This window comes from Helianthus annuus, chromosome 17 (genome assembly GCF_002127325.2).
Source record: "Helianthus annuus cultivar XRQ/B chromosome 17, HanXRQr2.0-SUNRISE, whole genome shotgun sequence".
Classification (NCBI taxonomy): domain Eukaryota; kingdom Viridiplantae; phylum Streptophyta; class Magnoliopsida; order Asterales; family Asteraceae; genus Helianthus; species Helianthus annuus.
This window is the reverse complement of record NC_035449.2, coordinates 189,835,565-189,862,626: the sequence shown is the minus strand read 5'-3', so window position 1 is coordinate 189,862,626 and position 27,062 is coordinate 189,835,565. Positions and strand designations below refer to the sequence as shown.

At 38.1% G+C, this 27,062-nt stretch overlaps 1 protein-coding gene across 1 annotated transcript; it reads left to right on the top strand.

Moving 5' to 3' along the window:
• Window positions 1–14,718: 14,718 nt before the first annotated feature.
• LOC110925686 (cysteine--tRNA ligase 2, cytoplasmic) lies at window positions 14,719–23,574 on the top strand. The gene is made up of 8 exons (XM_022169568.2): window positions 14,719–15,005; window positions 17,397–17,460; window positions 19,025–19,186; window positions 19,270–19,440; window positions 20,323–20,730; window positions 21,214–21,432; window positions 22,083–22,199; window positions 23,019–23,574. Exons 1-8 carry the CDS (start codon window positions 14,830–14,832, stop codon window positions 23,322–23,324), a joined length of 1,623 nt encoding a protein of 540 aa, XP_022025260.1. The 5' UTR covers window positions 14,719–14,829; the 3' UTR covers window positions 23,325–23,574.
• Window positions 23,575–27,062: the final 3,488 nt, after the last annotated feature.

Below are 27,062 nucleotides of genomic sequence, written 5' to 3'. Positions count from 1 at the left end.
CTCAGATGATCCACAAATGCAAGAGAAGGTGTGAGAATGAATGTTGCATAAGGTGGCCTTATATAGTGAATTAACCCACCATAACATGTTGACATCTAGCTCTATGATCAACCACAACCGTCCAACACATGTTCCTAGTGCTCTAGCACAGTTAGGGGTCGCCCAACATGTTGCAAATGCGTTTAGAGGTCGTTTCTGTGCGTGTACAGGGGCCTGTCCCCGTTTTCTGCACCTGGGCCTTGGACGCGGCCCGCGTCCTATTTCCTCGGAGCCCAAGCGGGCCGCCTGGCCTGCCAGAATCTGATTTTTGATTTCTTTTGTTTTCCAACTTGACCTTTGGTTAAATTGAAAAGGGTAACTAGGTTTTTAACTCGCATTTTGACCCCTTATACTATACCCACATAGGCTTTAGGACTTATACCCACTTTGCCAAGTCCTCGTACACTTCCGATTAACCCGAAAAGCCTTAACTTTCAACGTTAACACTTTAACACTTCGCACACGAATTTGATCATAACTTTCTCATACGTTGACGAAACTTTACGAAATTTTAATAGTGCATTCTAGTGAGCATAACTAATATTTACAAAGCTCCGGGTTTGTCAAAAGGTCACTCAGAGGTATAAATTGAACATGTTGACACATTTGGTCCCTGTAGTTTGAAATCTCTCACATTTAGCTTTGTATGATCCATGATTTATTCGTTTGAAGGTGTGAGCATCGCGTAGGGTTAATGTACATTACATTTATTCACAGTTGACACTTGGAATACGTATATTCTCATACTTTCCACGTTTGTCAACTTTAGTCCTTCTATAATATTCCTTCCACGCGTTTACACATTTGACACGTGTCTACACATTATTGGACGTGAATTTTCGAGGTGTTACATCCTCACCCCCTTAAAATAAATCTCGACCCGAGATTTACTGAAATAGATAAGGGTACTTTTCTTTCATCGTGGATTCAACCTCCCACGTGTATTCGGGACCTCTACGGGCATCCCATTTGATCTTTACAATAGGCACATGTTTTCTTCGAAGCTTCTTCACCTGTCGATCTTCAATCGACAAAGGTTTTTCAACAAATTTCAGGCTCTCGTCTATAAGCACATCTGTATGTGGTATCACCAATGATTCATCAGCGAAGCATTTCTTTAGATTGCAGATGTGGAATACATTGTGAATTCCACTGAGCTCCTCTGGTAAGTTTAGCTTGTAGGCAACCGATCCGACACGTTCGATAACCTCGAAAGGTCCTATGTATCTCGGGCTTAGCTTGCCTTTCTTACCAAACCGCATCACTCCCTTCCAGGGTGACACTTTAAGTAGGACTTTGTCACCTACTTCGAAGTGAAAATCCTTACGCCTTGGATCAGCGTAACTCTTCTGCCTATCCCGGGCAGCTTTGAGACGGTCACGAATCTGGACAATCTTATCCGTGGTTTCGAACACTATCTCTGGTCCTGATAACTGGACATCTCCAACTTCCGCCCAACACACTGGCGATCTACACTTTCTACCATATAATGCCTCGAAAGGCGCAGCCTTAATGCTGGTGTGGTAGCTATTGTTGTAGGAGAATTCGATCAATGGTAAGTTCTTATCCCAACTACCACCCAAATCGATTGCACATGCACGTAGCATATCTTCATACGTTTGAATAGTACGCTCACTCTGACCGTCAGTCTGGGGATGATAAGCCGTACTAAAATTTAGACGCGTGCCTAAAGATTGTTGGAAACTTTTCAAAAAATGCGATGTGTATCTAGTATCTCTGTCAGAGATAATAGATACGGGTATGCCATGCAAGGCTACAATCTTATCAACGTACAGTTGGGCTAAAATATCGGAGCTATAAGTCTCCTTGATGGGTAAGAAATGTGCTGACTTAGTCAGTCTATCGACTATAACCCATATCGTGTCATTTCCTTTCCTTGTCTTGGGTAACTTGGTGATGAAATCCATAGTTACACATTCCCACTTCCACTCGGGAAGTTCAGGTTGTTGTAGCAAGCCTGACGGCTTTTGATGCTCAGCTTTGACTTGCGCACAAGTCAAGCATTTGGCTACATGAGCGGCTACAGACTTTTTCAAGCCTATCCACCAATAATTTGCCTTCAGATCTTGGTACATCTTATCAGCTCCAGGGTGAACGGAATATTTGGAACTATGGGCTTCCTGGAGGATAACATCTCGTAGTCCTCCATGAACGGGAACCCATATTCGTCCGTTTAATCTTAAAATTCCGTCTTTGCTAAGAGTTAACTGCTCTTCAGTTACTCCTAACTTTTCATTCGGATAGTTAGCTTCCAACACAACTTCTTTTTGTGCAGCTAACAACCTTTCTATCAAATTGTTCTTCACTTCAATGCTCTTGGCATTGATTCGGATGGGTTTCACCCTTTCCTTACGACTCAAGGCATCGGCGACTACATTCGCCTTGCCGGGATGGTATCTGATTTCACAATCATAATCATTCAAGTTCTCCATCCAACAGCGTTGCCTCATGTTTAATTCTTTTTGATTAAACAGATGCTGGAGGCTCTTGTGATCAGAATAGATCACAAACTTGATTCCATAAAGATAATGCCTCCACAATTTCAGTGCGAACACAACGGCACCCAATTCCAAATCATGGGTGGTGTAATTCTTTTCATGCACCTTTAACTGTCGTGATGCATAGGCAATAACCTTGCCCTTCTGCATAAGCACACACCCCATGCCGGTGTGTGAAGCATCGTAGTAAACTACGAATTCTTCAGTGCCTTCAGGTAATGTCAGTACAGGAGCGTTGCTCAACTTTTGCTTCAGAACCTCAAAGGACTCTTGCTGCCTAGGCCCCAAACGAACTTTTCCTTTTTCTTGGTCAAGGAAGTTAAGGGTGCAGCAATCCTTGAGAAATTTTCAATGAAACGCCTGTAATATCCTGCCAATCCCAGGAAGCTACGAATCTCTGTAGGCGTCTTCGGCTCTTTTCCAATTCATAACCGCTTCAACTTTAGCGGGATCCACCTGGATACCACGCTCACTGACCACATGTCCAAGGAATTGGACCTCTCGAAGCCAAAATTCACATTTGGAGAATTTGGCATAGAGCTTCTCTTGGTGTAAAAGTTTGAGAATACAACGAAGGTGTTTCTCATGGTCAGCTTGGTTCTTAGAATAAATGAGAATGTCATCGATGAAGACGATAACGAATTTATCCAAGTATGGCTTGCAAACGCGATTCATGAGATCCATGAATGCAGCCGGTGCATTAGTGAGCCCAAAAGGCATCACTAGGAACTCGTAATGACCATAACGAGTTCTAAATGCTGTTTTATGCACGTCTTCATCTCTAACCTTCAGCTGATGGTAGCCTGACCTCAAATCAATCTTCGAGAAATAACTGGCTCCTTGTAACTGATCGAACAAGTCGTCGATCCTGGGCAAAGGATATCTATTCTTCATCGTGACCTTATTAAGCTCACGATAGTCGATGCACAGACGCATCGACCCATCCTTCTTCTTTACGAACAGAACTAGCGCTCCCCAAGGAGACGAACTAGGTTTGATGAAACCTTTGGCTAACAATTCGTCTAGCTGTGTCCTCAATTCTTTCATCTTGGTGGGTGCCAACCTATAAGGTGCCCTGGCAACTGGTGCCGTTCCGGGGATGATATCAATCCTGAACTCCACTTGCCTATCTGGTGGCAAACCGGGTAGTTCTTCCGGAAAAACTCCCGGGAATTCAGAAATAACATGGATGTCTTCTATCTTTGGTTTAGGGTCATCAATAATTACTTGTGCCATGTAGATGACACAGCCCTTCTTTAAACCTTTTGAAGCCTTGAGCATAGTCACCTGCTCAGGCAGCCCATACTGGGTATCTCCCCGAATGGTAAGTGATTCGCCAGACGGAATCTTTATCACTACCTGCTTCTTGCTGCATACAATTTGGGCCTGGTTGTGAGATAACCAGTCCATACCCAGCACTATGTCAAAACCAGCCAACTTAAACGGAAGTAGAGACAGAGGAAAAGAATGGTTCTTAATGGATATAACACATCCATCTAACATAGTTGAGACGGTCTCCATGGTTCCATCTGCTAACTCTACCTCATAATTCACTTTTAAGGCTTTGACATGTAATTTTAGCAATTCACAAAATTTATGATCTACGAAAGACTTATCTGCGCCTGAATCAAAAAGTACTCTTGCAAAGACATCATTTACAAGGAAAGTACCTGTTATAACATTATCGTCTTGCACAGCCTCTTTCGCGTCCATTTTGAAGACTCTAGCATTAGTCTTCTTAACCTCCTCAGGCTTTTTGTTGTACTTTGGGCAGTTGGTCTTGATGTGCCCCTTTTCATTGCAACGGTAGCACGTTGCGTCTTTTATCTTTTTGCAATCCAGGGTTTTGTGATCCGTGGACTTGCAAATTCCACAAGCAAAGGGTTTTGACTGAGTCTGAGAGTTTGACTCCAATCTGCACCTTCCATAGTGCTGCTTCTTGCAAATTTTACACTTGGGCTTTTCACCAGAATTATGCCCATCCTTCCTCGACTCCGATCCTTTCTTGCTGTCACCGCTCCCACGGTGCTTCTTGTTCGACTTCCGCGAACCATCATCTTCACGCTTCCTTTTCTCGGCCTCCTTATTCCTCAGCGATCTCTGCCTGACCGCATCCAGAGTGAGGGATAAGGAAATGTCAGCTACAGACCTGAAGGTAGCTGGCCGAGAAGCTTTTACGCTTGCCTTGATTTCCGGGGCTAAACCCCCGATAAAGCGAGTGATTCTTTTTGGCTCCGGAGTTACCAGGTAAGGAACCAACCGGGATAGCGTATTGAAGCTGGTCAGGTAAGCTTGACAGTCTAAGTTCGTCATCACCAACGATAGAAAGTCAGATTCTATCTTCTCCACCTCATGTTGAGGGCAGTAGTTATCCTTGATTAGGGCGACAAATTGATCCCACAATATATTATACAATGGGATTTTTCCGGTGGCCTCAATCAGAGATCTCCACCATGCTAACGCTTCACCCTTGAAGGATTGTGATACAAACTTAACTACATCCCTTTCAGCGTACCCGCTGATATCTACCACCGTGTCCATCTCGTCCAGCCAAGTCATACAGTCGACGGCCCCCTTTTCCCCAGTAAAATCCCTGGGCTTGCAAGACACGAAGTATTTATAGGTGCAACCCTTGTTACGGGGCTCTTGATGCAGTACTAATTGTTGAGATGGGACACTTTGATGGTTGGTGGACTGACGGTCATCACCATCTTTCTTGGGTTCATTCTTTTTGGGAGGAGGCTTGCTATGAGCCTCAGAATGTGTCTTGGGCTTTGAATGTGGTGCAGAGTGGGTCCTACTTCGAGTACCACTGTATTCTTCATATTGCCTTTCCAAAGCCTGTGTGACAGCGCCGTCTATGATCGCTTTTAATTCAGCACCAGTTAACGTAATCTAGCCGTTCTCATTTTGCTCCACTGGATGGCTATTTATCTCATTTGAGTCAGCCATTTGAATTGAACTGCTGTAGAAAACAAGGACAATATTTTATTTGGGTGTTTTTAAGGAATTACCCGTTAGGGTAACTCGTTAACCATGGTAATCAGAGACCATACTTGGTTAACTTATTAATCGTATTAATTTAGGATTTCAATTATAATTTATCCTAATTATAAACAATAACAATATATATTAGCACATAAGGTTTAGTCACATGGACAATTTGAATTTATAAGCTATGATTTCAGAGAATCAAGACTTTTAAGGTTTGAACCAAGTTCATTACCCTCATCAGACAGGGAGTCATAGCTACCTCTGCCTTATGGCTCATATGGAAGTGAGCTGGGCCCGTAGGCATCATATTACCACGTATGGTAAAATATGACCATCTTGGTTGATGATCTCAACCCATGATTCAGAGATCATATAATTGGGTTTGGAATCTTCTAGAGAATCCTTATACTTATAAGAATGACATGTGACTTTAACAAATCACTTCTGCCAGGAGTGTTAACATGTTTTAAGATGTTAACAGGGGTTTGAATCTTTTAAACAGGTCTTACCATCTTGGCCCGGGCTTATATTTGACATGAGGCTAGGTTTCACACTTTAAGACTCTTAATTAAATAATTACATAGGCAGATTAATTTAAAAGGAATGATCTTAATTTACTTCATTTATAAATTATTTATGCACGAAAATGGCAACATGAAATTTATAAAACAAACATTCCATTAATTATACATAGGTTACATGTTGCCCTAAACGGGTCTTTTCAAACAACCATTACCCACGTAGGGGTTTTAAACAGGTACTTGCCCACGCAGGGGCTTTAAGTAAACAAACTAGTCCACGCAGTGACCTTAAACATCATACCCACGCAGGGGTTTAATTAGCACACGTACCCACGCAGGGGTTTAATAACAAAAACGTACCCACGCAGGGGTTTATTAACAAAACATACCCACGCAGGGGTTTATACTACAAGACTGGCCCACGCAGGGGCTCAACAATACTTGGGAGGATTCAGTGGTCCTTCTTGCTCTTTCCTTTGATCAAGCTTGTCAATCCTTGGAAGAATGTTTGCCGCTCCCTTCGCTCCCTGTGAAATTCTCGCTCTACATAGTCCAACCTTTGCAGAATTTCTTCACGCTCAGGCGGAGAGAACCTTGGTGGTTGCGATTGTGTCCGTATAATAGGTCTTGCAGGTATCTGGTATCCATGAGTTGGGTACCCTACACCCCATGGGTCTCCATATGGTCCTTGGGTGTTATAGTTAGCCGCCACCACGTACGGATCGGCTTCAGCGTAGTTGTAGTTGGTGTGCACTGGCTGCTCGAACGGGTTATACGCCATGGAACCCGTGTATGCCGGAATTGGGTTATCAAAACCCATAGGCGGTGGTTGTGGTGCAACTGGGTGTGAAGGCCCACCCATTTGTGGATCTTCTTGATGTGGCGGGTAGTGGCTGCCAATTGATTGGAGCGGAGAACTAAAATGAAAGTCTCCTGTTCGTACTGATATGCGCGCTCCGGTTCTCCTACGCCTTGGTGGTTGCGGGGGTGCCGGTTGAACTGGTGGTGGAGGAGGTGGTGGCGTGACTGCCACGAACCTTGGATCCTCAGAGGGATCTTGTTGCTGTTGTTGCTGCTGTTGAGGTGATGCATGGCGAGGAGGCGTAAAGTACCATTCGTGCCTGGTAAACATAGCTTGAAAGCTATCTGGACCAACATAGGGTGATCCGTGGAAAGAAGACCCATCCGAGATCTCTATCGGGTGGTTTGGTGTGCCACTGGCAGGCTCGACAGGGTCCGTATCCTCGTCCATGTCGTCCGCATGATCTCCAGAGAAATGATCTTCTGGACCTAATGGGTTAAAGTTCCCTGGTTCTTGCAGGAAGTTTGCCGGGTTAAACCGGCCCCTAAAAGCTGGTGTAGGGTCACCGAAGGAGTTGTGCGATAAGGATCGCTGTAATGGTATGTATGAAGGTTGAGGGTTGTGGGGCTCATAATCTGGTTGTGGCCCATAAGGGTTAGGAGGTGTTGAACTGTGTGAGACCGATCGTCTAGCCGGCTCGAAGAGGTTCCTCCGGTTCTGCTGGGGATCGTCACTCTCCGTGGTAGATGGAGCTCGCGCGTTCGAAGGTCCAGCTTCATTATTATTGGGGGCGGTGATTGGCCCCTTGCCTCTTCCTCTTCTCCTGAAGAATATTGGCGGCATTTTGTTAATTCCTGTCAATATGGCATGAGATAACAAAACAAAACATAGGAAAAATAAAGGATAATACAAATAAAGTGGGATTTGTCCTATGTTGTAGGTCTAGACTCGAAGTTTAGAATTATGCAATTGTGTAACTGAGATTAAACACAAAAAGGCTAGTGTTTAATTCACTCAGTGTTGGCTCTGATACCAACCTGTCACACCCCAATTTCCACGTGTCACCGGTGGGCCCGGTGGGGGAGTATCGTGACGTGGTTGGCAACATAATAGTCAAACAACACAACATAATAATGCACAGCGGAAGCATTCTAAATTATGATACAACCGAATTTATTTATTGTAATTAAAGTCACAATATCCGGATGTTTATCCACAGTAGGATCGAAACAAAATAATACTTATGGTTCAACAGACTGCAGGCATCTTAAGTTTACGAGACTTCTAGTGATGCTTAGGAGAAATCCCAACCCATTTCGCTTAGTACCTGCATTTAATCTTTTTGGGAAAATACGTCAGTTTACACTGGTAAATACGATCAACTGACTCATTTTGTAAAATGATTGAAAATTTGGTTTGGATGCACGTGGCATAAACATTTTTGTTAACTTGGGAGAATTATTTAATATTATAATCTTGTGAACGAATTACATGTTACTTATGCGTTCAGTAGCCCGGATCTTGTCCGGGTTAAAGATTAATAGACACACCACATCATAGAGTTATACACGGACGGTGTACGCCAACACCCCGTGCTCAGGTCGTGGCCATCTCGTAAGATGATGCCAAGGATATCCGGGACATGGTCATTAACCCCCCAAAGGCTGTAAAGTAAACAAGACTGTTTAAACGAGCCGATCAAATTATTCAACTACCCACTTTAACGGTGGAGATTTGATACCCGATCAAGCGGTATGCTATATACCGTAACCCAAGCCCGTATAGGGAAAATAAGTTAAAAGTATTTACCTGATGCAAGTATTAATCACAATAAGCAAAATGCACGTAGCTTTTACTGGTTCTCCTAATTTGGAACGAAGGTTTACAATAATCTATTAGAATTGCTAACGGGTCTTTTATTAAGCTTAAGCTTAGACCGGCTAGTTTCAAGATACGGTTCGCACGCACGATTAAACGAAGACCGGACAGAATGTGATTCAGACCCGACAAGTTTGAAGATTTGTTTAATATGGGTTTATTATTCACATTCTGGATTTTGAGATAAAACCGTTAAGGTTTGACCCGTTTCGGCCAATTTATGTAAACTTGTTACGTAAACCGAACCGAACGCGAAATAAGCGTAACGGGTATCCGTAAGAGCCATATACAGGTTTCCTAGGTTAATATGCTTCAAATATGTTGTAACATCAGTAGGATGTCTTTCATTATGCCCGAGACGAATTTAAACACAAACTATGCCCCGTAGGGGTAGTTTGGTCATTTTAGAGGTTGTAAAAGAGTTTGGATGTTTAACTGAGTTACAGGTCTGATGTAAACAGTAAACATACTCAATTTAATATGTTATATCAGTAGACTAAAGCATGTATGTGAAACTTATCATTTTTAACCAAACTAGGCCCCGTAGGGGTATTTTGGTAATTTCACATAAGCCGAAAAGCTCAAAACTGAAGTCTGAGTTTATCAACCTTTGCTTACTGTTAAAATATTATAATTTTCCTCTTATATCAGTAGGTATCAACCCGGGTATGTCCAATATGATTTTAAAACATACTATGCGTTAAAAACGCTAATTAAGGCGATTAAGGCCATTTCCGGGTTCGATACTAAAATCTGATATTTTTATTTTTCCTGAAGGCTTAAAATAATTTATTTATCATATGTGATCAGTAGCAAAAGGTTTGGAGTCGTTTAGATAGGTAAAACTCATTTTATGGCCCGTAAGGGCAAAACCGACAATTACCAGATTAAGCCTGCGACTATGAGTTATGCTCAGCCTAAAATTGATTAAAAATCTTTAAAATTCCCAAAATAATATATTACATCAGTGGGTATTAAGTTTGATACCAAAAAGTAGGCTTAACTAGGCTACATGCTAATTACGCCGTTTTATTAACATAAAGCATTAGTTTTGCGATAATAAGCATAACTCTTAATCTACAAGTCAAACTGATGTCAAACTTTGCATACAAGTTTATATATCAGTATTTAAGGTTTCTACACTGTTACATTTTCATAAATCACGTTTTAAGGTGATAAGGGCATAATGGTCAACATATGAGCGATTAACGGAAACATGCATATTAATTGGGTAATCAACAAAACAAGTACAGAGGCTTATACTATCATGTAACCCAACCCTAATGAAGCATTAAGGCATTTCTCATTCCATCTAACTCGGGTTAGAACTGAAGTCAACGTAAAAGTCATAGTTTCGTGACTTTCGGTTCCGAATCGGTTTAAAACTGAGAGTTGTCGAGTCTGACGAGTTTAGACATGTCCGTACACTTATTACCAAGTTATATTAAGTTTAAAACAGGTTACACGCATCACGTATTGCTAATCGTGCATAAAATCGTAATTTACATAACTGTTGACTTTTTCGGTCAACGTTTGACTCGACAATTGACTTAGTTATGTTTGAAATCAGTAAGTGCCCTTATAAGGGTTTAATACCCATATGATTACCTACCTAATGGTGCTTTTAAATCGAGGTAAGACTGAGTTATCATTAACTAATCACGAAGTCAAACCGTAGTTACGTCGGTTTGACTTTTAGCTAAATAATTAAGCTAAAACTAATTTAGAAGGGATTAGCAAGCTTACTAGTGTTTAATGGTTGATTAGGGAGGCTTGTGATCTGCTTGAAAGCTCCTCAGATGATCCACAAATGCAAGAGAAGGTGTGAGAATGAATGTTGCATAAGGTGGCCTTATATAGTGAATTAACCCACCATAACATGTTGACATCTAGCTCTATGATCAACCACAACCATCCAACACATGTTCCTAGTGCTCTAGCACAGTTAGGGGTCGCCCAGCATGTTGCAAATGCGTTTAGAGGTCGTTTCTGTGCGTGTACAGGGGCCTGTCCCCGTTTTATGCACCTGGGCCTTGGACGCGGCCCGCGTCCTATTTCCTCGGAGCCCAAGCGGGCCGCCTGGCCTGCCAGAATCTGATTTTTGATTTCTTTTGTTTTCCAACTTTACCTTTGGTTAAATTGAAAGGGTAACTAGGTTTTTAACTCGCATTTTGACCCCTTATACTATACCCACATAGGCTTTAGGACTTATACCCACTTTGCCAAGTCCTCGTACACTTCCGATTAACCCGAAAAGCCTTAACTTTCAACGTTAACACTTTAACACTTCGCACACGAATTTGATCATAACTTTCTCATACGTTGACGAAACTTTACGAAATTTTAAAAGTGCATTCTAGTGAGCATAACTAATATTTACAAAGCTCCGGGTTTGTCAAAAGGTCACTCAGAGGTATAAGTTGAACATGTTGACACATTTGGTCCCTGTAGTTTGAAATCTCTCACATTTAGCTTTGTATGATCCATGATTTATTCGTTTGAAGGTGTGAGCATCGCGTAGGGTTAATGTACATTACATTTATTCACATTTGACACTTGGAATATGTATATTCTCATACTTTCCACGTTTGTCAACTTTAGTCCTTCTATAATATTCCTTCCACGCGTTTACACATTTGACACGTGTCTACACATTATTGGACGTGAATTTTCGAGGTGTTACATACACTTTCTTTTGTGTTTTTAGGCCATTGCGTTTTAGAAATAAGACATTTTTATGTGTTTTTTGGCTATTGCGTTTTAGATAAACACATTTTTGAAGTGTTTTTAGTTATTGCGTTTTAGGTAAAACACATTTCTATGCTTTTTCAGTCTATTGCGTTTTAGAAAACATACATTTTAAGTGTTTTATGGCCATTGCATTTTAGAAATAAGACATTTCTTTGTGTTTTTGGTGCATTGCGTTTTAGGTAAAAGTGTAAAACACATTTTTATGTGTTTTCAGTCCATTGCGTTTTAGAAAGTACACTTTTTTTGTGTTTTTAGGCTATTGCGTTTTACAAATAAGACATTTCTTTGTGTTTTCTGACCATTGCGTTTTACAAATAAGACATTTCTTTGTGTTTTTGTGTATTGCGTTTTAGAAAAATGTCAATTTTAGGTTTTTTTTTCATTGCGTTTTACGCAACTGGGTTTTTTCCATTGCGTTTTACGCAACTGGGTTTTTTCCATTGCGTTTTACGCAACTGGGTTTTAAATTTTTTTTTCGAGTTAATTGTCATTTTAGTCCCTGTGGTTTGGGCCATTTTGCCAGTTTAGTCCAAAGGTTTCATTTTTAACATCTGGATCCAAAAAGGTTTCATCGTTGCCATTTTGGTCCAACTGACTTAACTCCATCCATATCTGTTAAAGCTGCCAAGGGCATTTTTGTCATATATGGATGGAGTTAAGTCAGTTGGACCAAATGAAATGACAAAAATGCCCTTGGCAGCTTTAACAGATATGGATGGAGTTAAGTCAGTTGGACCAAAATGGCAACGATGAAACCTTTTTGGATGCAGATGTTAAAAATGAAACCTTTGGACTAAACTGGCAAACTGGCCCAAACCACAGGGACTAAAATGGCAATTTACTCTTTTTTTTTCGAAAATATAGCAATAGTATACTCGTTTTAAAGATAAAAACTCTCGTTTTTTTTGGTGCAATTTTTATAAAAAAAATAATATCGTATGAAAGAGTTATTAACGTTTAAAAAATAGGGGGAATTGGAGGAGAGAGAAACTATTGCCTTGGATTGACTAGAATGCACCTAAACAAACCCACGCGCCTCTTTTATTCCCTTCAATTTCCCTCATTTAATCTTAGCTCTTGATTAACTAAATGGATCCAACTGACTTAACTCCATCCATATATGACAAAAATGCCCTTGGCAGCTTTAACAGATATGGATGGAGTTAAGTCAGTTGGACCAAAATGGCAACGATGAAACCTTTTTGGATCCAGATGTTAAAAATGAAACCTTTGGACTAAACTGGCAAAATGACCCAAACCACAAGGACTAAAATGGCAATTTACTCTTTTTTTCGAAAATATAGCAATAGTATACTCGTTTTAAAGATAAAAACTCTCGTTTTTTTTGGTGCAATTTTTATAAAAAAATAATATCGTATGAAAGAGTTATTAACGTTTAAAAAATAGGGGGAATTGGAGGAGAGAGAAACTATTGCCTTGGATTGACTAGAATGCACCTAAACAAACCCACGCGCCTCTTTTATTCTCTTCAATTTCCCTCATTTAATCTTAGCTCTTGATTAACTAAATGGATGGTCAAGATTACTTCAATTGCCCGGATGGTCCCTGTGGTTTGTCATTTTTTCACGTTTAGTCCCCACCTTTTCAAAATAGCATGTTTGCTCCCTATGGTTTGATCACTTGTTACTCAGGTAGTCCCTACAATGGATGAGAGTTAGTTTGTTAAGTTAAGTTGGTGTGAAAGGACCAAATTACCCTTACTTATTAGAAAAAATAATTAAAACATTAATAAAACTCAAATAATTTATTAAAAAAATAAAACATGAAGACCAAATTGCCGGCGACCTACCCTCCAAATGATTTTTTAACGTCGGTCACCCCACCCACCTCCATCCTTTCCGGCCATTTTTCGTTTTCCGGCGACCTCCCACCCAACCTCCTCCCTTTCCGACCACCCACCACCACAACCCTCCACCTTTCCGCCCCACTTTCGTTTTTCCGGCGACCTCCTACCCACCCATAACCACCGCCACCCCATCATGGTCCTGGTCGATTCTGACAGTTCACCAGCTAGATATGTACGAGATCTGCTACAGAATCAAAATTGATTCCATTATTTGAATCCTGAAAAAATCAGATACAAGAAACATAAAAAATCAAAGTGAAAATAGAAGACCAAACTAGAACCGACGGGTGGGAATAAAAATTCAAGATATAGACTCATCGAATCAGTTTCAGAATTAAAACCGATCTAATACAGACAATTCAGTATATCATCCAAAAACAAATTGATTTAATATGGATGACGATTTACAGGTCATCCTCAAGATCGAGAATGGTTAGATCTATAAATGAAACTTGTAATAAATCCACTTACCACTATTATCCCCAAAAGAATCTCATCAGGGGTTAATTTTTAATTTTTAACAATGATACCTTCATCGATGCAAGGAGAATCTCATCAGGGGTTAATTTTTAATTTTTAACAATGATACCTTCATCGATGCAGGGAGATGAAGATGGATGAGAGGGGTGAGGTGGGTGTGGAGTGGAGTGGGGTTGCAGGTGGAGGGGAAGACGTGGGAATAGGATTAGTTTTAAGAAATTTGTTTTTGTTATATATAGGTGGGGCCCACTTGACTATAATAAAATTTCTTATTTATTGTTTTAGTTTTGTTTTATAATATACATGGGTATTTAAGTCATTTTACATGGACTTAACTGAAAAAGTTAACTCTCATTCAATGTGGGGACTACCCGAGTAACAAGTGAGCAAACCATAGGGAGCAAACATGTTATTTTAAAAAGGTGGGGACTAAACGTAAAAAACTGACAAACCACAGGGACCATCCGGGCAATTAACTCTTTCTATTATATTCTAACCCTTAACTATAAGGGGTGGAGGGGTGGTTCACTAGTGATAGTTTCTATCACTCCTACTATCCAATCAAATCATGCCATGTCAGCACCCAATATTCTATCACTAGTGATAGAAATGTAGGGGGGTGGTATCACTAGTGATGAGATTCCAATGTACAAGTATTAATGCACAATGTACAAGATACACATTCATCACCAAAGTTTTTCAACGCGTTATATATATAACGAGTGATACTCTATCACTCGTTATGGAAGTGCCGGCGGCGGTGTTCCACGAGTGATAGAAATGTATCACGGATCATAACGTTCCCACCCCGTGTCACCTAATAAAACCATATAAACACGAGGCATAAAACTTATTAAATTTCGTATATAAACTTTTTTAGATTTTAGATTTGGGGGTTTTCAGTTTTGCAACAGCCGATACAGAAAGCTTCTCCCGCCGCTAGGGTTTCATCTACCAAATCGATCTCGAAACGCATCAATGGCGGAAAAACACGAGTTCGAGTTCCAGATATACAACTCCATGACCAAACAGAAGGAGAAATTCAAGCCAATTGTTCCAGGCAAAGTCTCCATGTACGTCTGTGGCGTTACATCTTATGACTTCAGTCATATCGGTCACGCTCGTGCTTACGTCGCCTTTGATGTCCTCTTTCGGTATACGATTCTTTCCTTTCTGTTTCTGATATCTTGTTTTGGACTAGTGGATGTAATGTGCGTAAGGTTTACGCGATTGATTAACGGTTTGTGTTTTCAGATTGAACATTAGATTTAAGCGTGTCATGTGAGAATAAGTTGAATATTAATGATTTGATTGCAAGTTGTAGTTTCGGATTTGTGCAATTGAGTGAAAAAGTTGTGATGATATTGAAATTTGAGGTTTCTTCATTTGATTTGATACTAGATTGAGTGTGTAATGTATTTATAAGTTGAATATGAAGATCTGATTGCATGCAGTTGAGAGAAATCCTTGGTTTAAAAAAGTGCGCCTTAAGCGCGATTAAGCACGAAGCGCACCTAGGCCCAAAGTAGATCGCCTTGTGTGACATAAGGCGCAGGGTGTACAAGAAGCGCAGCTGAGGCGCGCTTTTTATGGTAAAAATCGACATAAGGCGCAGCTGAGGCGTGCACGTTTTGTACATGGGGTGTTTCTATGCTTCTGAGTGTTGTACAACAGGCTTTTTATGCTGTACACTTATGTTTTTTTCATTGTAAAACATATATAAAGCTTAATTATAGCTAAATCATAGGTATTGGATGCTAAACACTTATGGGATATATAAAATAAACTATATAATCACTTTGCGCTTCGCGTACGAAAAGCTCACCGCTTTTTAAAAATCGGTTTTAGGCCTCATCGCTTTTGTGCGCTTCCTGCTTTTTTAAACCAAGGAGAAATCAATGCGATAATATTGAAATTCGAGGTTTTTTTTTTCGTTTGATTTAACACTCGATTGAGTATGTATTTTAACTATAAGTTGAATATGATGATTTGATTGCAAGTAGTAGTTAGATATATGCAATTTAGTGAAAGCATTGCAAGTTGTAGTTAGATATATGCAATTGAGTGAAAAAATGAAAACAGTGTGGTGATATTGAAACTGGAGATTTTTTGGTTTAATTTAACACTAGATTGCAGCATGTAATCTAACTTTAAGTTGAATATGACGATTATATTGCAAGTTGTAGTTAGATATATGCAATTGAGTGAAAGTATTGCTATGATGTTGAAATTGGAGCTTCTTTGGTTTAGTTTAACGCATAGTTATCAAAAGCGCATGCTTTAGGCGCCTAGCCGATTTTTTGAGCGATGCACATCCAGTTCACTTCTACTTTCTAGCTAATTTTAGCGCAGTTTTTTTAATTTGTAAATTTCTAATATTCTGCAGTCTTTATAGGCATATTATCTATTGGCACTGATATATTATTATATATTAAATACATATATGTCGGTTAGGCATAGCATGTAAATAGGAGATATGTATTGTAATTTGAATATGGTGATCTGATTTAAGATTAGGACAAGGAATACTTATATTAATTATACTCTGTACTCTTATTACGTTTAATGTTTTATATCAAAATACACTTTCATTACCAACCAATTATATCACTAAAAATCCAGATCTCAGTTTGAATTCTTCATATCCAAGTTTATAACACATCCATGGTTTTGAAGATTGATGAAGAACTTCTGGTTTTCAAGTTTTACTATATATTACTTTATGAACCTTTTGTCTTCAAGTATGAACATTTTGGGATTTGGGATGATTTTAGTACTTTATGTTGAAGATTGTGATATTGGAATATATTGGTAGTTGAAGAAAGTGTTATTTTCCATTATATACTACATTTTTATTTTTTTTTTAATTCAAGGGCGCCTTTTTTTCTTAGGGCCACCCTTTTTTGCGCCTTTTGCCTTGGTCCTAAGCGCTGCCTAAGCGCCTTGAGTGCTCCTCACGCCTTTGATAACTATGGTTTAACGTTAGATTGCGTGTAATTATGCTATAATTTGAGTATGATGAATCTGTTTGCAAGTTGTAATCGGATTTATGCAATTGAGTGAAAAAAGTTGTAATGATACTGAAATTGGAGCTATTTTTGTTTAATTCAAGTATGACGATTTGATTGCAAGTAACTTGTAGTTGGATATGACGATTTGATTGCAAGTAACTTGTAGTTGGATATGACGATTTGATTGCAAGTAACTTGTAGTTGGATTTATGTAATTGAGTGAAAAGTGAAAACAGTGATGATATTGTAATTGGAGATTTTTTGGTTAAATTTAACACTTGATTGAGTGTGTAATTTAACTATAAGTTGAATTTGGCGATCTGATTGCAAGTTGTAGCCGGATTTATGCAATTGAGTGAAAAAATTTGCAATGTCAGTGAAAATAGTGCTTCTTTGGTTTAACATTTGAACGGATTTTTTCTTGTCTCAGTTTGAAGCTGGCCAAAATGTTCAATACTAAATGTTTTTATCCATGCAGTATTGCAGTTTAGTTTGTATACTCTAACCAACCAACATGTGGTATACATCTTGAAGGTATTTGAAACATTTGGGCTATGAAGTTAAATATGTGCGGAATTTCACTGATGTCGATGATAAGGTATGAGTCTCAAAGCTTACGTTCTTTCTTGTACTCCGGATTGTTATGATGAGTTTTTCTCAGACTTATGTTTTGTTTGCATTATTGATGTTTGATTATTGAACATATTTTTTCAGCACCCGTGTGCTCTTTCTGATATATGATCGATGAATTAGCATTATTGAATTTTTTGGGAGTATTTGGTTGACTTGATGTTGATACATGATTGAATTTTTTGGGAGTACTAGGTTCACAGTTTAGTAGTTTACAATTTACATATGTCATGGAGTTCACATTTGTACCAAAAACAAAGATGAATGAGTCGATTATGGAATAAGAAATCCTATGTTTCGTTTTGAGGAATGCATTAGATTTTGGACACGCTCTTTGTTTATATTTTACTCTGTCCCACTTCATATCATTGTACTGTTTTTGGGTATTATTGCACTCCCGTCTTGAATTTCTTTTCTAGCTTGACATGCTCTTAACATTTATCGACACGCTGATTAGCTATTGGATAAGCATTTAGTTGCAACGCGTTGGTGGCATGGTTGTAGAAATCGCTACTAGTCGCTAGTCGGCCGGTGAGGTGGGGACTAGCAATTAATCGGGATTAGTTGTAATTAAATCGGAAATTAATCGAGACAAATCGGCGATTAATCTGGGATTACGCGACGCCTAGTCGGGATTTTTACAACTGTGGTTGGTGGTCTATACTCTATTGGTATTTTGTTTATAAAGTCAACACGAAGAGTAGTTATATCTGAAACATAATGGATATAATTAGTAAGGAATGAATTAGCTGATATGTGTAGTTGTTATTTCAGAGGTTCACTACTTCACTTGTAATTAATGGTGATTTGGATGCCCTAAATAAAATCTGTAAAAAGCTTCAAAGGCCATTGATTAGATGTCGTTGCATTTTTTTGTCCTACATATTATTCTAATGCAGTTTAGTGTTTTTAATGAAGAAGACAAGAGTATATATGAATTTGAGCATTTTATTGTGATAACTCTTAAGAACAGATTATTTGGGACTTGGGAGATCATATTAGTACTTTAGGGTACATTATCCTTATATTAATTTTCCAAGCTTTTGAACAGTATTTTTAATATTATAGTAATACATATAGTTTTTTAATACTTTTATTATTTTGATATTATAATCTTATCCTTATATTAATTTTCCAAGCTTTTCAACAGTATTTTTAATATTATAGTAATAAATATAGTTTTTTAATACTTATCACTTATATACAGTTTGTAGTAAGTGGTACATATAGAATGTTAAATCATATCAAATCCATAACATTAAGTGTTTTTTAGATTTCTAAAACAGTCAAAAGTGATAGTGAACAGCATTTTATAGATGTTTCTTGGAAGTATGCGCACTTTTGTAATTTATTTTTTGGAGTTAGGAAAAGTACTTTTTGTTTCTTGGTACTGATTATATTTTGATATCAACCATCACAACAAAAGAAGAATGATGTACCAAGTACTATGAACATGTTACATATTTTAGGTAGACTTGCTCCACTTCTAACGTGATATATATTTCATACGATTAGAAATTTTTCACATGCAGATTATCAAAAGAGCCAACGAGCTTGGGGAGGACGCGTTATCTTTAAGCAGTCGGTTTTGCCAGGAGTATCTGACTGATATGGCTGATCTGCATTGTCTGCCACCTAATGAACAACCACGTGTTTCAGATCATATGGATCAAATAAGGGATATGATTCAAAAGGTACCGTATTTTTATTTTTCATCATTTTTCTTGGATTATATGACATTTTAGTATTTTACCCTATTTTTGTTTGTTATGTGCAGATTATCGACAACAATTGTGCTTATGCTGTTGATGGTGATGTCTATTTTTCTGTTGATAATTTTCCCAATTATGGACGGTTATCAGGAAGAAAGCTTGAAGACAATAGAGCAGGTGAACGGATTGCTATTGATTCAAGAAAAAGAAATCCTGCTGATTTTGCCTTGTGGAAGGTGTGCATTTGTTATAACTTTTTTTTTCCTGAAATATTAAAGTTGCAAAATGGACGTGTTAGGCTTGTTGAGTTGACCCACAAAACAATCTTTCTGTTGAATACTGTTACTGTTAATATATAACAAAAGAGGGTGTTTTAGGAATAGTACCTAAGACACAACCTATTATTTTATTGTTTTTCTTTGCCAAATTTACAACAATGCCATCCAACTCATGTTTTGTTTTGTTTTTTTTTTATTTTTGTGTATTTAACCCTTCAACTTTTAGCATTGCCAGTTACACCCCCTCAACTTTCTAAAAACTTTGTAAAATGTCATTTTGACCCCCTCGAATTTTGCGTGCTTATTTTTATGTACGTGGGTCAAATATAATACGTTTTTGTGCTTATTTTTATGTACGTTTTTTGTTGGTCCACGTTTTGTTCGGAAACGAATCGGGTCAAATATAATATGTTTTCACTATGCAGTATAAATTCTAGTTGCTTTACGTTTCTACTCTGCCGCAACGCGTGGTACCCTTCTTTAACGTAAAAACACTATTTTCTTACGTGCTTATATATAGATAAGTTTCGTTATAAATCCAAGTTGGTTTACGTTTCGATGTAAATTTTCTTGGTGATGAGTCGGGTCAAATGTAATACGTTTTCGTGCTTGTTTTCATATGCGTTTTCAGTTGGTCTACGTTTTGACATAAATTTTGTTTGAAAACGAGTCGGGTCAAATATTTGACGGTGTGAGTTTGAGTCATTTTAGGATTCGATGCCGCCGCAACGCGCGGCAGATCAAATTATTAGTTTTATGAATAAAGCGCTAAATATGATATATTGTAACAATAAAAATCTACTGTTTGTCTTTTACATACATATATGCGTTTCTTTTCAGGCTGCTAAACCAGGGGAGATAAGTTGGGACAGCCCATGGGGCCCAGGAAGGCCAGGATGGCACATTGAGTGCAGTGCAATGAGCGTAACTTATTTAACCGAAACTTTCGATATTCATGGTGGCGGAATGGATTTAATATTTCCACATCATGAAAACGAAATTGCTCAGAGTTGTGCCGCCTGCCCAAATGCCAATATAAACTACTGGATGCATAACGGTTTCGTAACTGCAAATGACGAAAAAATGTCCAAGTCTGTTGGAAACTTTTTTACTATCCGTGAGGTCACAAAACTGTATCACCCTCTCGCCTTGAGGCACTTTTTAATGGGCACACATTATCGATCGCCGGTTAATTACTCAATTGCCCAGATTGAGATCTCTTCAGAGGCTGTTTATTACATTTATCAGGTACATATAATTGATAGTTTTAACCAGAGTAAAATGCCATTTTCGTCCCTTAGGTTTGGCCAGTTTTGTGACTTTCGTCCAAAGGTTTGTTTTTTGCATCTGGATCCAAAAGGTTTAGAATCTTGCCCTTTTCATCCGGCTCGTTAACTCCATCCATTTTTCACCGTTAAGTCGGGGGCATTTTCGTCTTTTTTGTTAAGGGCAATTTGGTCTTTTTCACTTTATGTACAAGCATTTAGCATATTGTACACGTATTCAAAAGACCGAATTGCCCTTCAAGCTAACAAAAAAGACGAAAATACCCCTGACTTAACGAAGAAAAATGGAATGGAGTTAACAAGCTTGATGAAAATGGCATCCAAATGCGAAAAACAAACTTTTGGCCGAAAGTCGCAAAACTGGTCAAACCTCAGGGACGAAAATGACATTTTACTCTTTTAATCATATAGATATTTTGTGTGTTGACATGTTTTTGGTTGGTAGACCTTGGAAGATTGTGACGGTGCTATCTCACAATTTCAAGAAGAAATCAAAACTAGTGGGAAGAAGTATTCTGCTACTGACGATGCTAAAAAATGTGTCAAGAATCTGAGAAATCACTTTGAAGAAAAACTGTCTGATGATTTACACACCCCTACTATTCTGAATGCTGCTCTTCAAGAAGCTTTAAGATTGATGAACAAAATCTTGGGCATGCTCAAGGTCAGAACGTTGAATTGCACCAAAATCTCACTTTCGTAAAGATGGCAAAATAGGCAGCATGGGTAATTAGGGGTGTTAAACAGGTCGTGTTCGTGGGTTGGCGGGTTCAACTCGACCCGAACCTGAAAATTTTAGACGATCCCGAACCCAAAAATCGTGTCATACATATGAACCCGAACCCGAACACGATCCGAATATTCGCGCGTTGACTCGAACATGACCCGTTCAACACGATTTATTTTTTATTTTTTATTTTTTTTCCGCAAATTAATATATTAAAATTAAAATTACTACAAAAAACACAAATATATATAACAAAATTACAGTTAAATAATAAAATCTTATGTCAGTTTCTCTTTTTAAGTTATAATTATGGCGTAAAGTACACACCGGTCCCAATATTATTTATGACATAAATGATATAATAAAAATGGGTTAAACGGGTCAACTCGTCAACCTGACTGGGTTGACCCGAACCTGACCCGTTTAGATAAACGGGTTCGCGGGTTCTTACTTTAACTAGTTTTTTGATAGTTAAAGTAAGATAACCTGAATTTACTCGTTCAGAGAAACAGGTTGACTTTACTTTCTGTACACTTTCCTGCTGCTGACATCTGTTTCAATTTTCGATTATATATACTGATTTGCAGAAGAAGCTTCAAAAACCACAGAAGTTATCGAACATTGAGTCTCTTATTCAGTTGGAGAAAGAAGTGAGAGGCGTTTTGGATGTGTTAGGGCTACTTTCCAGTTCAACTTATTCTGAGGTTAGCTTCAATGCTTCATAAACTGCCCCCTTTAGTATATGTAGGGCTGCAAATGAACTGAACGTTCAGTGAACAGTTCGTGTGGTTAAATGAACACATTCGTTCGTTTATGTTCGTAAACGTTTTGTAACGTGTTCGTTTGGGTTCGATAGTTCATTGGGGTTTTAATTTTTATATTTTATATTCAAATACTTCAAAATCCCCACTAATAAATATTAGCGTGTTGCATTTTATTTAAATTATTTAATATTTAATAAATATTAGGTTAGTATACTATGGGTGGATCTACATAATATTTGTGATGAAAGATACGGATTTTATTCTAATTTTAATAAATGTTCTTTTGTGTTGCGTTTGCTTGTGTTTATGAATGTTCGTGTGTGCTCATTTATGTTGTGTGTGCTCATTTACATTTGGTACTTAAACTTAATGAACAAACACGAACACGAACACATTCATTTTCTTAATGAACGAAAACGAACAGAAAACCTCGTTCGGTAAGTGTTCATGAACAGTTTGTGAACGCATAATTTCCTTAACAAACGAACACGAACACATTCATTTTCTTAATGAACGAACACGAACAAAAAATCTCGTTCGGTAAGTGTTCATTAACAGTTTGTGAACGCATAATTTCCTTAACGAACGAACACAAACACATTTATATTTTCTTAATGAACGAACATGAATAGAAAATCTCGTTCGCTAAGTGTCATAAAACTAGTTCTTTATTGAACATTTTTCTGTATATATGTATGTGGGTGTACATATATATCAAAAAGAGTGATTTTGAAAGTTTGTGTTTATTGTCTGGTGCAGGTATTGAAGCAACTAAACGACAAAGCACTAAAAAGAGCAGAATTAACTGAAGAAGATATACAGCAACGTATAGAAGAGCGGGCATTAGCTAGAAAGAACAAAGATTTCACATTAGGTGATCAAATCAGGAAAGATTTGACTACAAAAGGGATTGCTCTGATGGATGTTGGCAGTGAAACCATTTGGCGGCCATGTGTACCGGTTGAACTTGCCAAGTCTTCAGATGGTCAACTTACGGGCCCACCTGACACATCAGATGGTCAACAGCCCGGACAGTTGAAGCCAGCCGATGCTACAAAACCTTGATCATTTTTCCTTTTTTGGACTTCTAACTTATGTATGTGAACTGTGAAGTATAAGCACTACTGTGGTAAGAGCTATGAAATACTTGACCTTTTGTTTTGTGTTCGATATACAGGTACAACTGTTTTGATCATATACCGTTGAGACCCTATTTCACAAAGTTTTATCGTTATTTAGATTAAGGGCTTGTAAGATTTGTATTTAAAATTTTGTGGCCTGATTGTTTAGTTATACCTGAAGATAACTTCTTATTTGATCTTGGTTATTTCTTTGTACGAAATGCTGGTTAACAAACCTTCAAGGCATGGTTGTTAATAGTAGTTGCTATAGCAAATAACGTAGCGTATAAGTCGAAGGTCGCTACAGTGTATTAACCATAAATACCGGGATTTCAATTTTTTATTTTATTATTTTATTTTAAAAAATATAAAGAGCGATTAAGTATTGCTATAAAATAGTTGGATTTTAGGTTTTTTTTGGTTAAATATACATGTAAAATAGCATATATATCATACATATAAATTTCTTTTTTTAGTGTGTCGCTATTTATAAACTAGCGTCGGCCATTTATGGCTATTCGTTATAGAGCACATAGATACATTTGTCGCTATTCGCCATTAACTATGCTTCAAGGGAGTGGTGCATTCTTTCTAGCAGAGTTCTTACTCAATTGGTTGGCAGGTATTGGTTAATTGCTCAACTGGTTAGCAGGGTATTACTTGATAGCGAGGTCGTCTGGTCGCGTGCTCTCTAGTAATTGGTTCTCAAAATTACCAATGGATATAAAATAGATATACAATTTTGTTTTTGTATTCCAAGTTTTTCCCGGTTGTATGTAGGCTAAAAATGGAAATACAAATCTTTACGTGAGTGGTGCTGTGCCTAGTTTTAATTGATTTTCCAACCTTTGACTAGGGCCGTCCAAGCCGCTCGCTTGGAAATTGCTCGGAAAATGCTCGTTTGATTTGAGGCTCGGTTGTAAACGAGCCGCTCTGCTCGATTCGGTTCGGTTCAGCTCGAATTATAAGTTTTAATTAGTATACATATACATACACATAGGATAAGGATCCGTTAGGAACCACCCTTTATTGCGAGAACCGCGAGAACCAGTATGAACACATGGCAAAGTTGTAATTAAGTGACATATAATTAAAAAACACGCTCTCCTGTTATTTCCAGTTATTTCCAGCCCCCTTGTTCACTACCGTCTTTTACAAACTAGGGTTTCATTGGAGATCTTGCATAATCGACGACGGCGATCTATGACGGCGACTGAGCTCTCCAATTTCATGGCGGCGACATCCGTATTTTATGGCGGATTCACTGGGGATATTGATTACGGTGTTAGGGATATTGATTACGGCTACATATGGCTTCGTCTGACTCATCTCGTGTTGGAGTTGGCACGGTGTTTATGGTGACATATGGCGTCTCCTGATTCATCACCTGTAGATCCTTGTATATCTGATGATCCTCCTCATACATTGTCTGAATATCATCCTCATACAACATCTCTGATGCCGACTTTGGTGGTCCATTTGCTGTCAATCCCGTTGATAATCACAGAATTATGTCTAAAACTGTTGTAAGTCAACATACCCTTGATGTCTTTGAAATTCAGATTCTCGAATCTATGTTTACATCAGACATTGTTGTCTTATAATCAATGTATCTGATCGTTCATTATCTTTTGACACTAATTCGACTAGTACAGCACCTACAAATACAGAACATCAAGAGTTGCAATTTACTCGATTTGTGACTAAAGGTATTATGTTGACTGTAAATGATGTATATACTTTGTAAATGATATTATATTAAACGATATGCACATGTGCATTATACTTACTGTAAATGATGTTGTATTAAATTAAATGCACATGTGCATTATGTTATTATGTTGATTGTAAATGATATTGTATTAAATTATATGCACTGTGCATTATGTTGAAAATTAGACTATATGTCGTGGATCTATAGTTTCTGAACAAGTGCCTTATGGATGACTATCCAATTATGTACAGGATGGCAGCAAACAAATGGGCTTGGGTGGCGGACAACTACAAAAAATAGGGGAGGTGACTGTGTGGGATTGGTAATGGAATAACAATCCGACAACCGGGGAGGCATGAGTGGAGTTTATGTAGCTTTTGGCGCTGCTGAGAGACACCAGAATGAAGACGGGTCAATATGGGTGGGGTTGGCACTCGGAAAAATAAGTCGACTTTCAATGTTAAAACCGTTAGAGAGGATTTGTGTGTCCATAAGCGACATGCTCAGTTGATACAGCTATTGCATCTTCTTCCATTTTTTGTTTCTGCAACTGTCATATGGCTTCTGTTTGAGAGGATAAGCTACCATCTTCTTCCATTTTTTGTGCCACTTTCTAATACTTACTCTGGCCATATTGTTCTTGTGATCCAATTTGTCTTCTTTTGTTAACAGGTGAGTTGATCACCTTGGTATCTATAGCTCCATATCCAGGCTGACCAATTGTTTCCTGACAAATTAAAATTTCAATATTCTTGCTTGATTTACCTTTAATTTTGACAGGTCTCCTCCAAATTTTCATGATATTACATTGTCCCAATAAATTTGTGATGCTATCGCTTTCCTTGTGATGGACCAGATCAATTAGGCCTGCTTGTAATTAATGGAAATGACTACTGGGAGAGACTTGAAAAGATTTATGAGTTTGGGGTTTAAGCACGTCGGGAGACTTGTCTGTTCGGAGTTTGAAGTCTAGGCTACAAACATATAATAAAGAGGTTCCCAAGCAGGTATTTGTTTGGAATAATTGGACACCTTAAAAAGTTGGTTTGGTCGGGTGGATAGTCTTAGTCGAGAGACTCCCAACGAAAGTGGCACTTAACGCATGAGTCATCCAAACACAGTCAAACTGCTACGTTTTCTGCAGCGATTCCCCAGAAACATGCGAAGATATTTTCGTTTCATGTCAGTTCGCTCAAACAGTTTGGTCCGTAATTACTCAATGGTGCAAAGGCTTGGCTGCATTTATTTTCAGTCTCAAAGATTTGCTGGAATATCATAATATTGTCCAAAGGTCTGCAAAAAAGAAAAAGACGATTTATGCGGTGTCCCTTATCTACCTCTGGAGCGTTTGGCGAATGTGGAACAAGATGGTTTTTAATCAAAGTCAATTGTCGGTGCATAAGGTAGTTGAGGAGATCAAGAACATGAGTTAGTTATGGGTAAAAAATAGATCGAAGGAGGTGAGTTTAACTTGGGCGGCCTGGAACAATTTTGATGTATTTCCAGTATAGTATTCTATTTGTTTTTTGCTGTATGAGTTTTCCTTCTGTTGGTGGATGTAATTGTGGTGTAGCACCTTGCTAAATGTTATGAATAATTTTATATAAGTAACATCTACAAATTTAGATCAACAAGAGTTGCAATTCATACGTTTTGAGATTAAAGACATTATACATTTATATGTGTTTCGAAGTTTACACTCGCATGATTCATTTTTATATCCTTAAAGTGTTTTTTCATAGTTTACTCTTACATGCTTCATTATTCTCTCATCAATTAAATCAAAATTATTTACAATCATACCATAATAATGCACATGTGCATTATTTTGCCAATACACCATAATCCATGTTTAATTATTAACCCTTTTTTATCATTAAACATTAAACAAACAATTGGTTTATTACATAAGTTACTTATATTTTCATACATCATGTATTCCTGCACATGTGCATTATGTTACCAACC

Bases quoted from the DNA above. Each gene is read 5' to 3' on its own strand.
- LOC110925686 (XM_022169568.2), top strand. From the start codon at position 14,830: ATGGCGGAAAAACACGAGTTCGAGTTCCAGATATACAACTCCATGACC. The intron at 20,731-21,213 runs GTACATATAATT...TTTGGTTGGTAG, and splicing joins CTGTTTATTACATTTATCAG to ACCTTGGAAGATTGTGACGG. The intron at 21,433-22,082 runs GTCAGAACGTTG...ACTGATTTGCAG, and splicing joins AAATCTTGGGCATGCTCAAG to AAGAAGCTTCAAAAACCACA.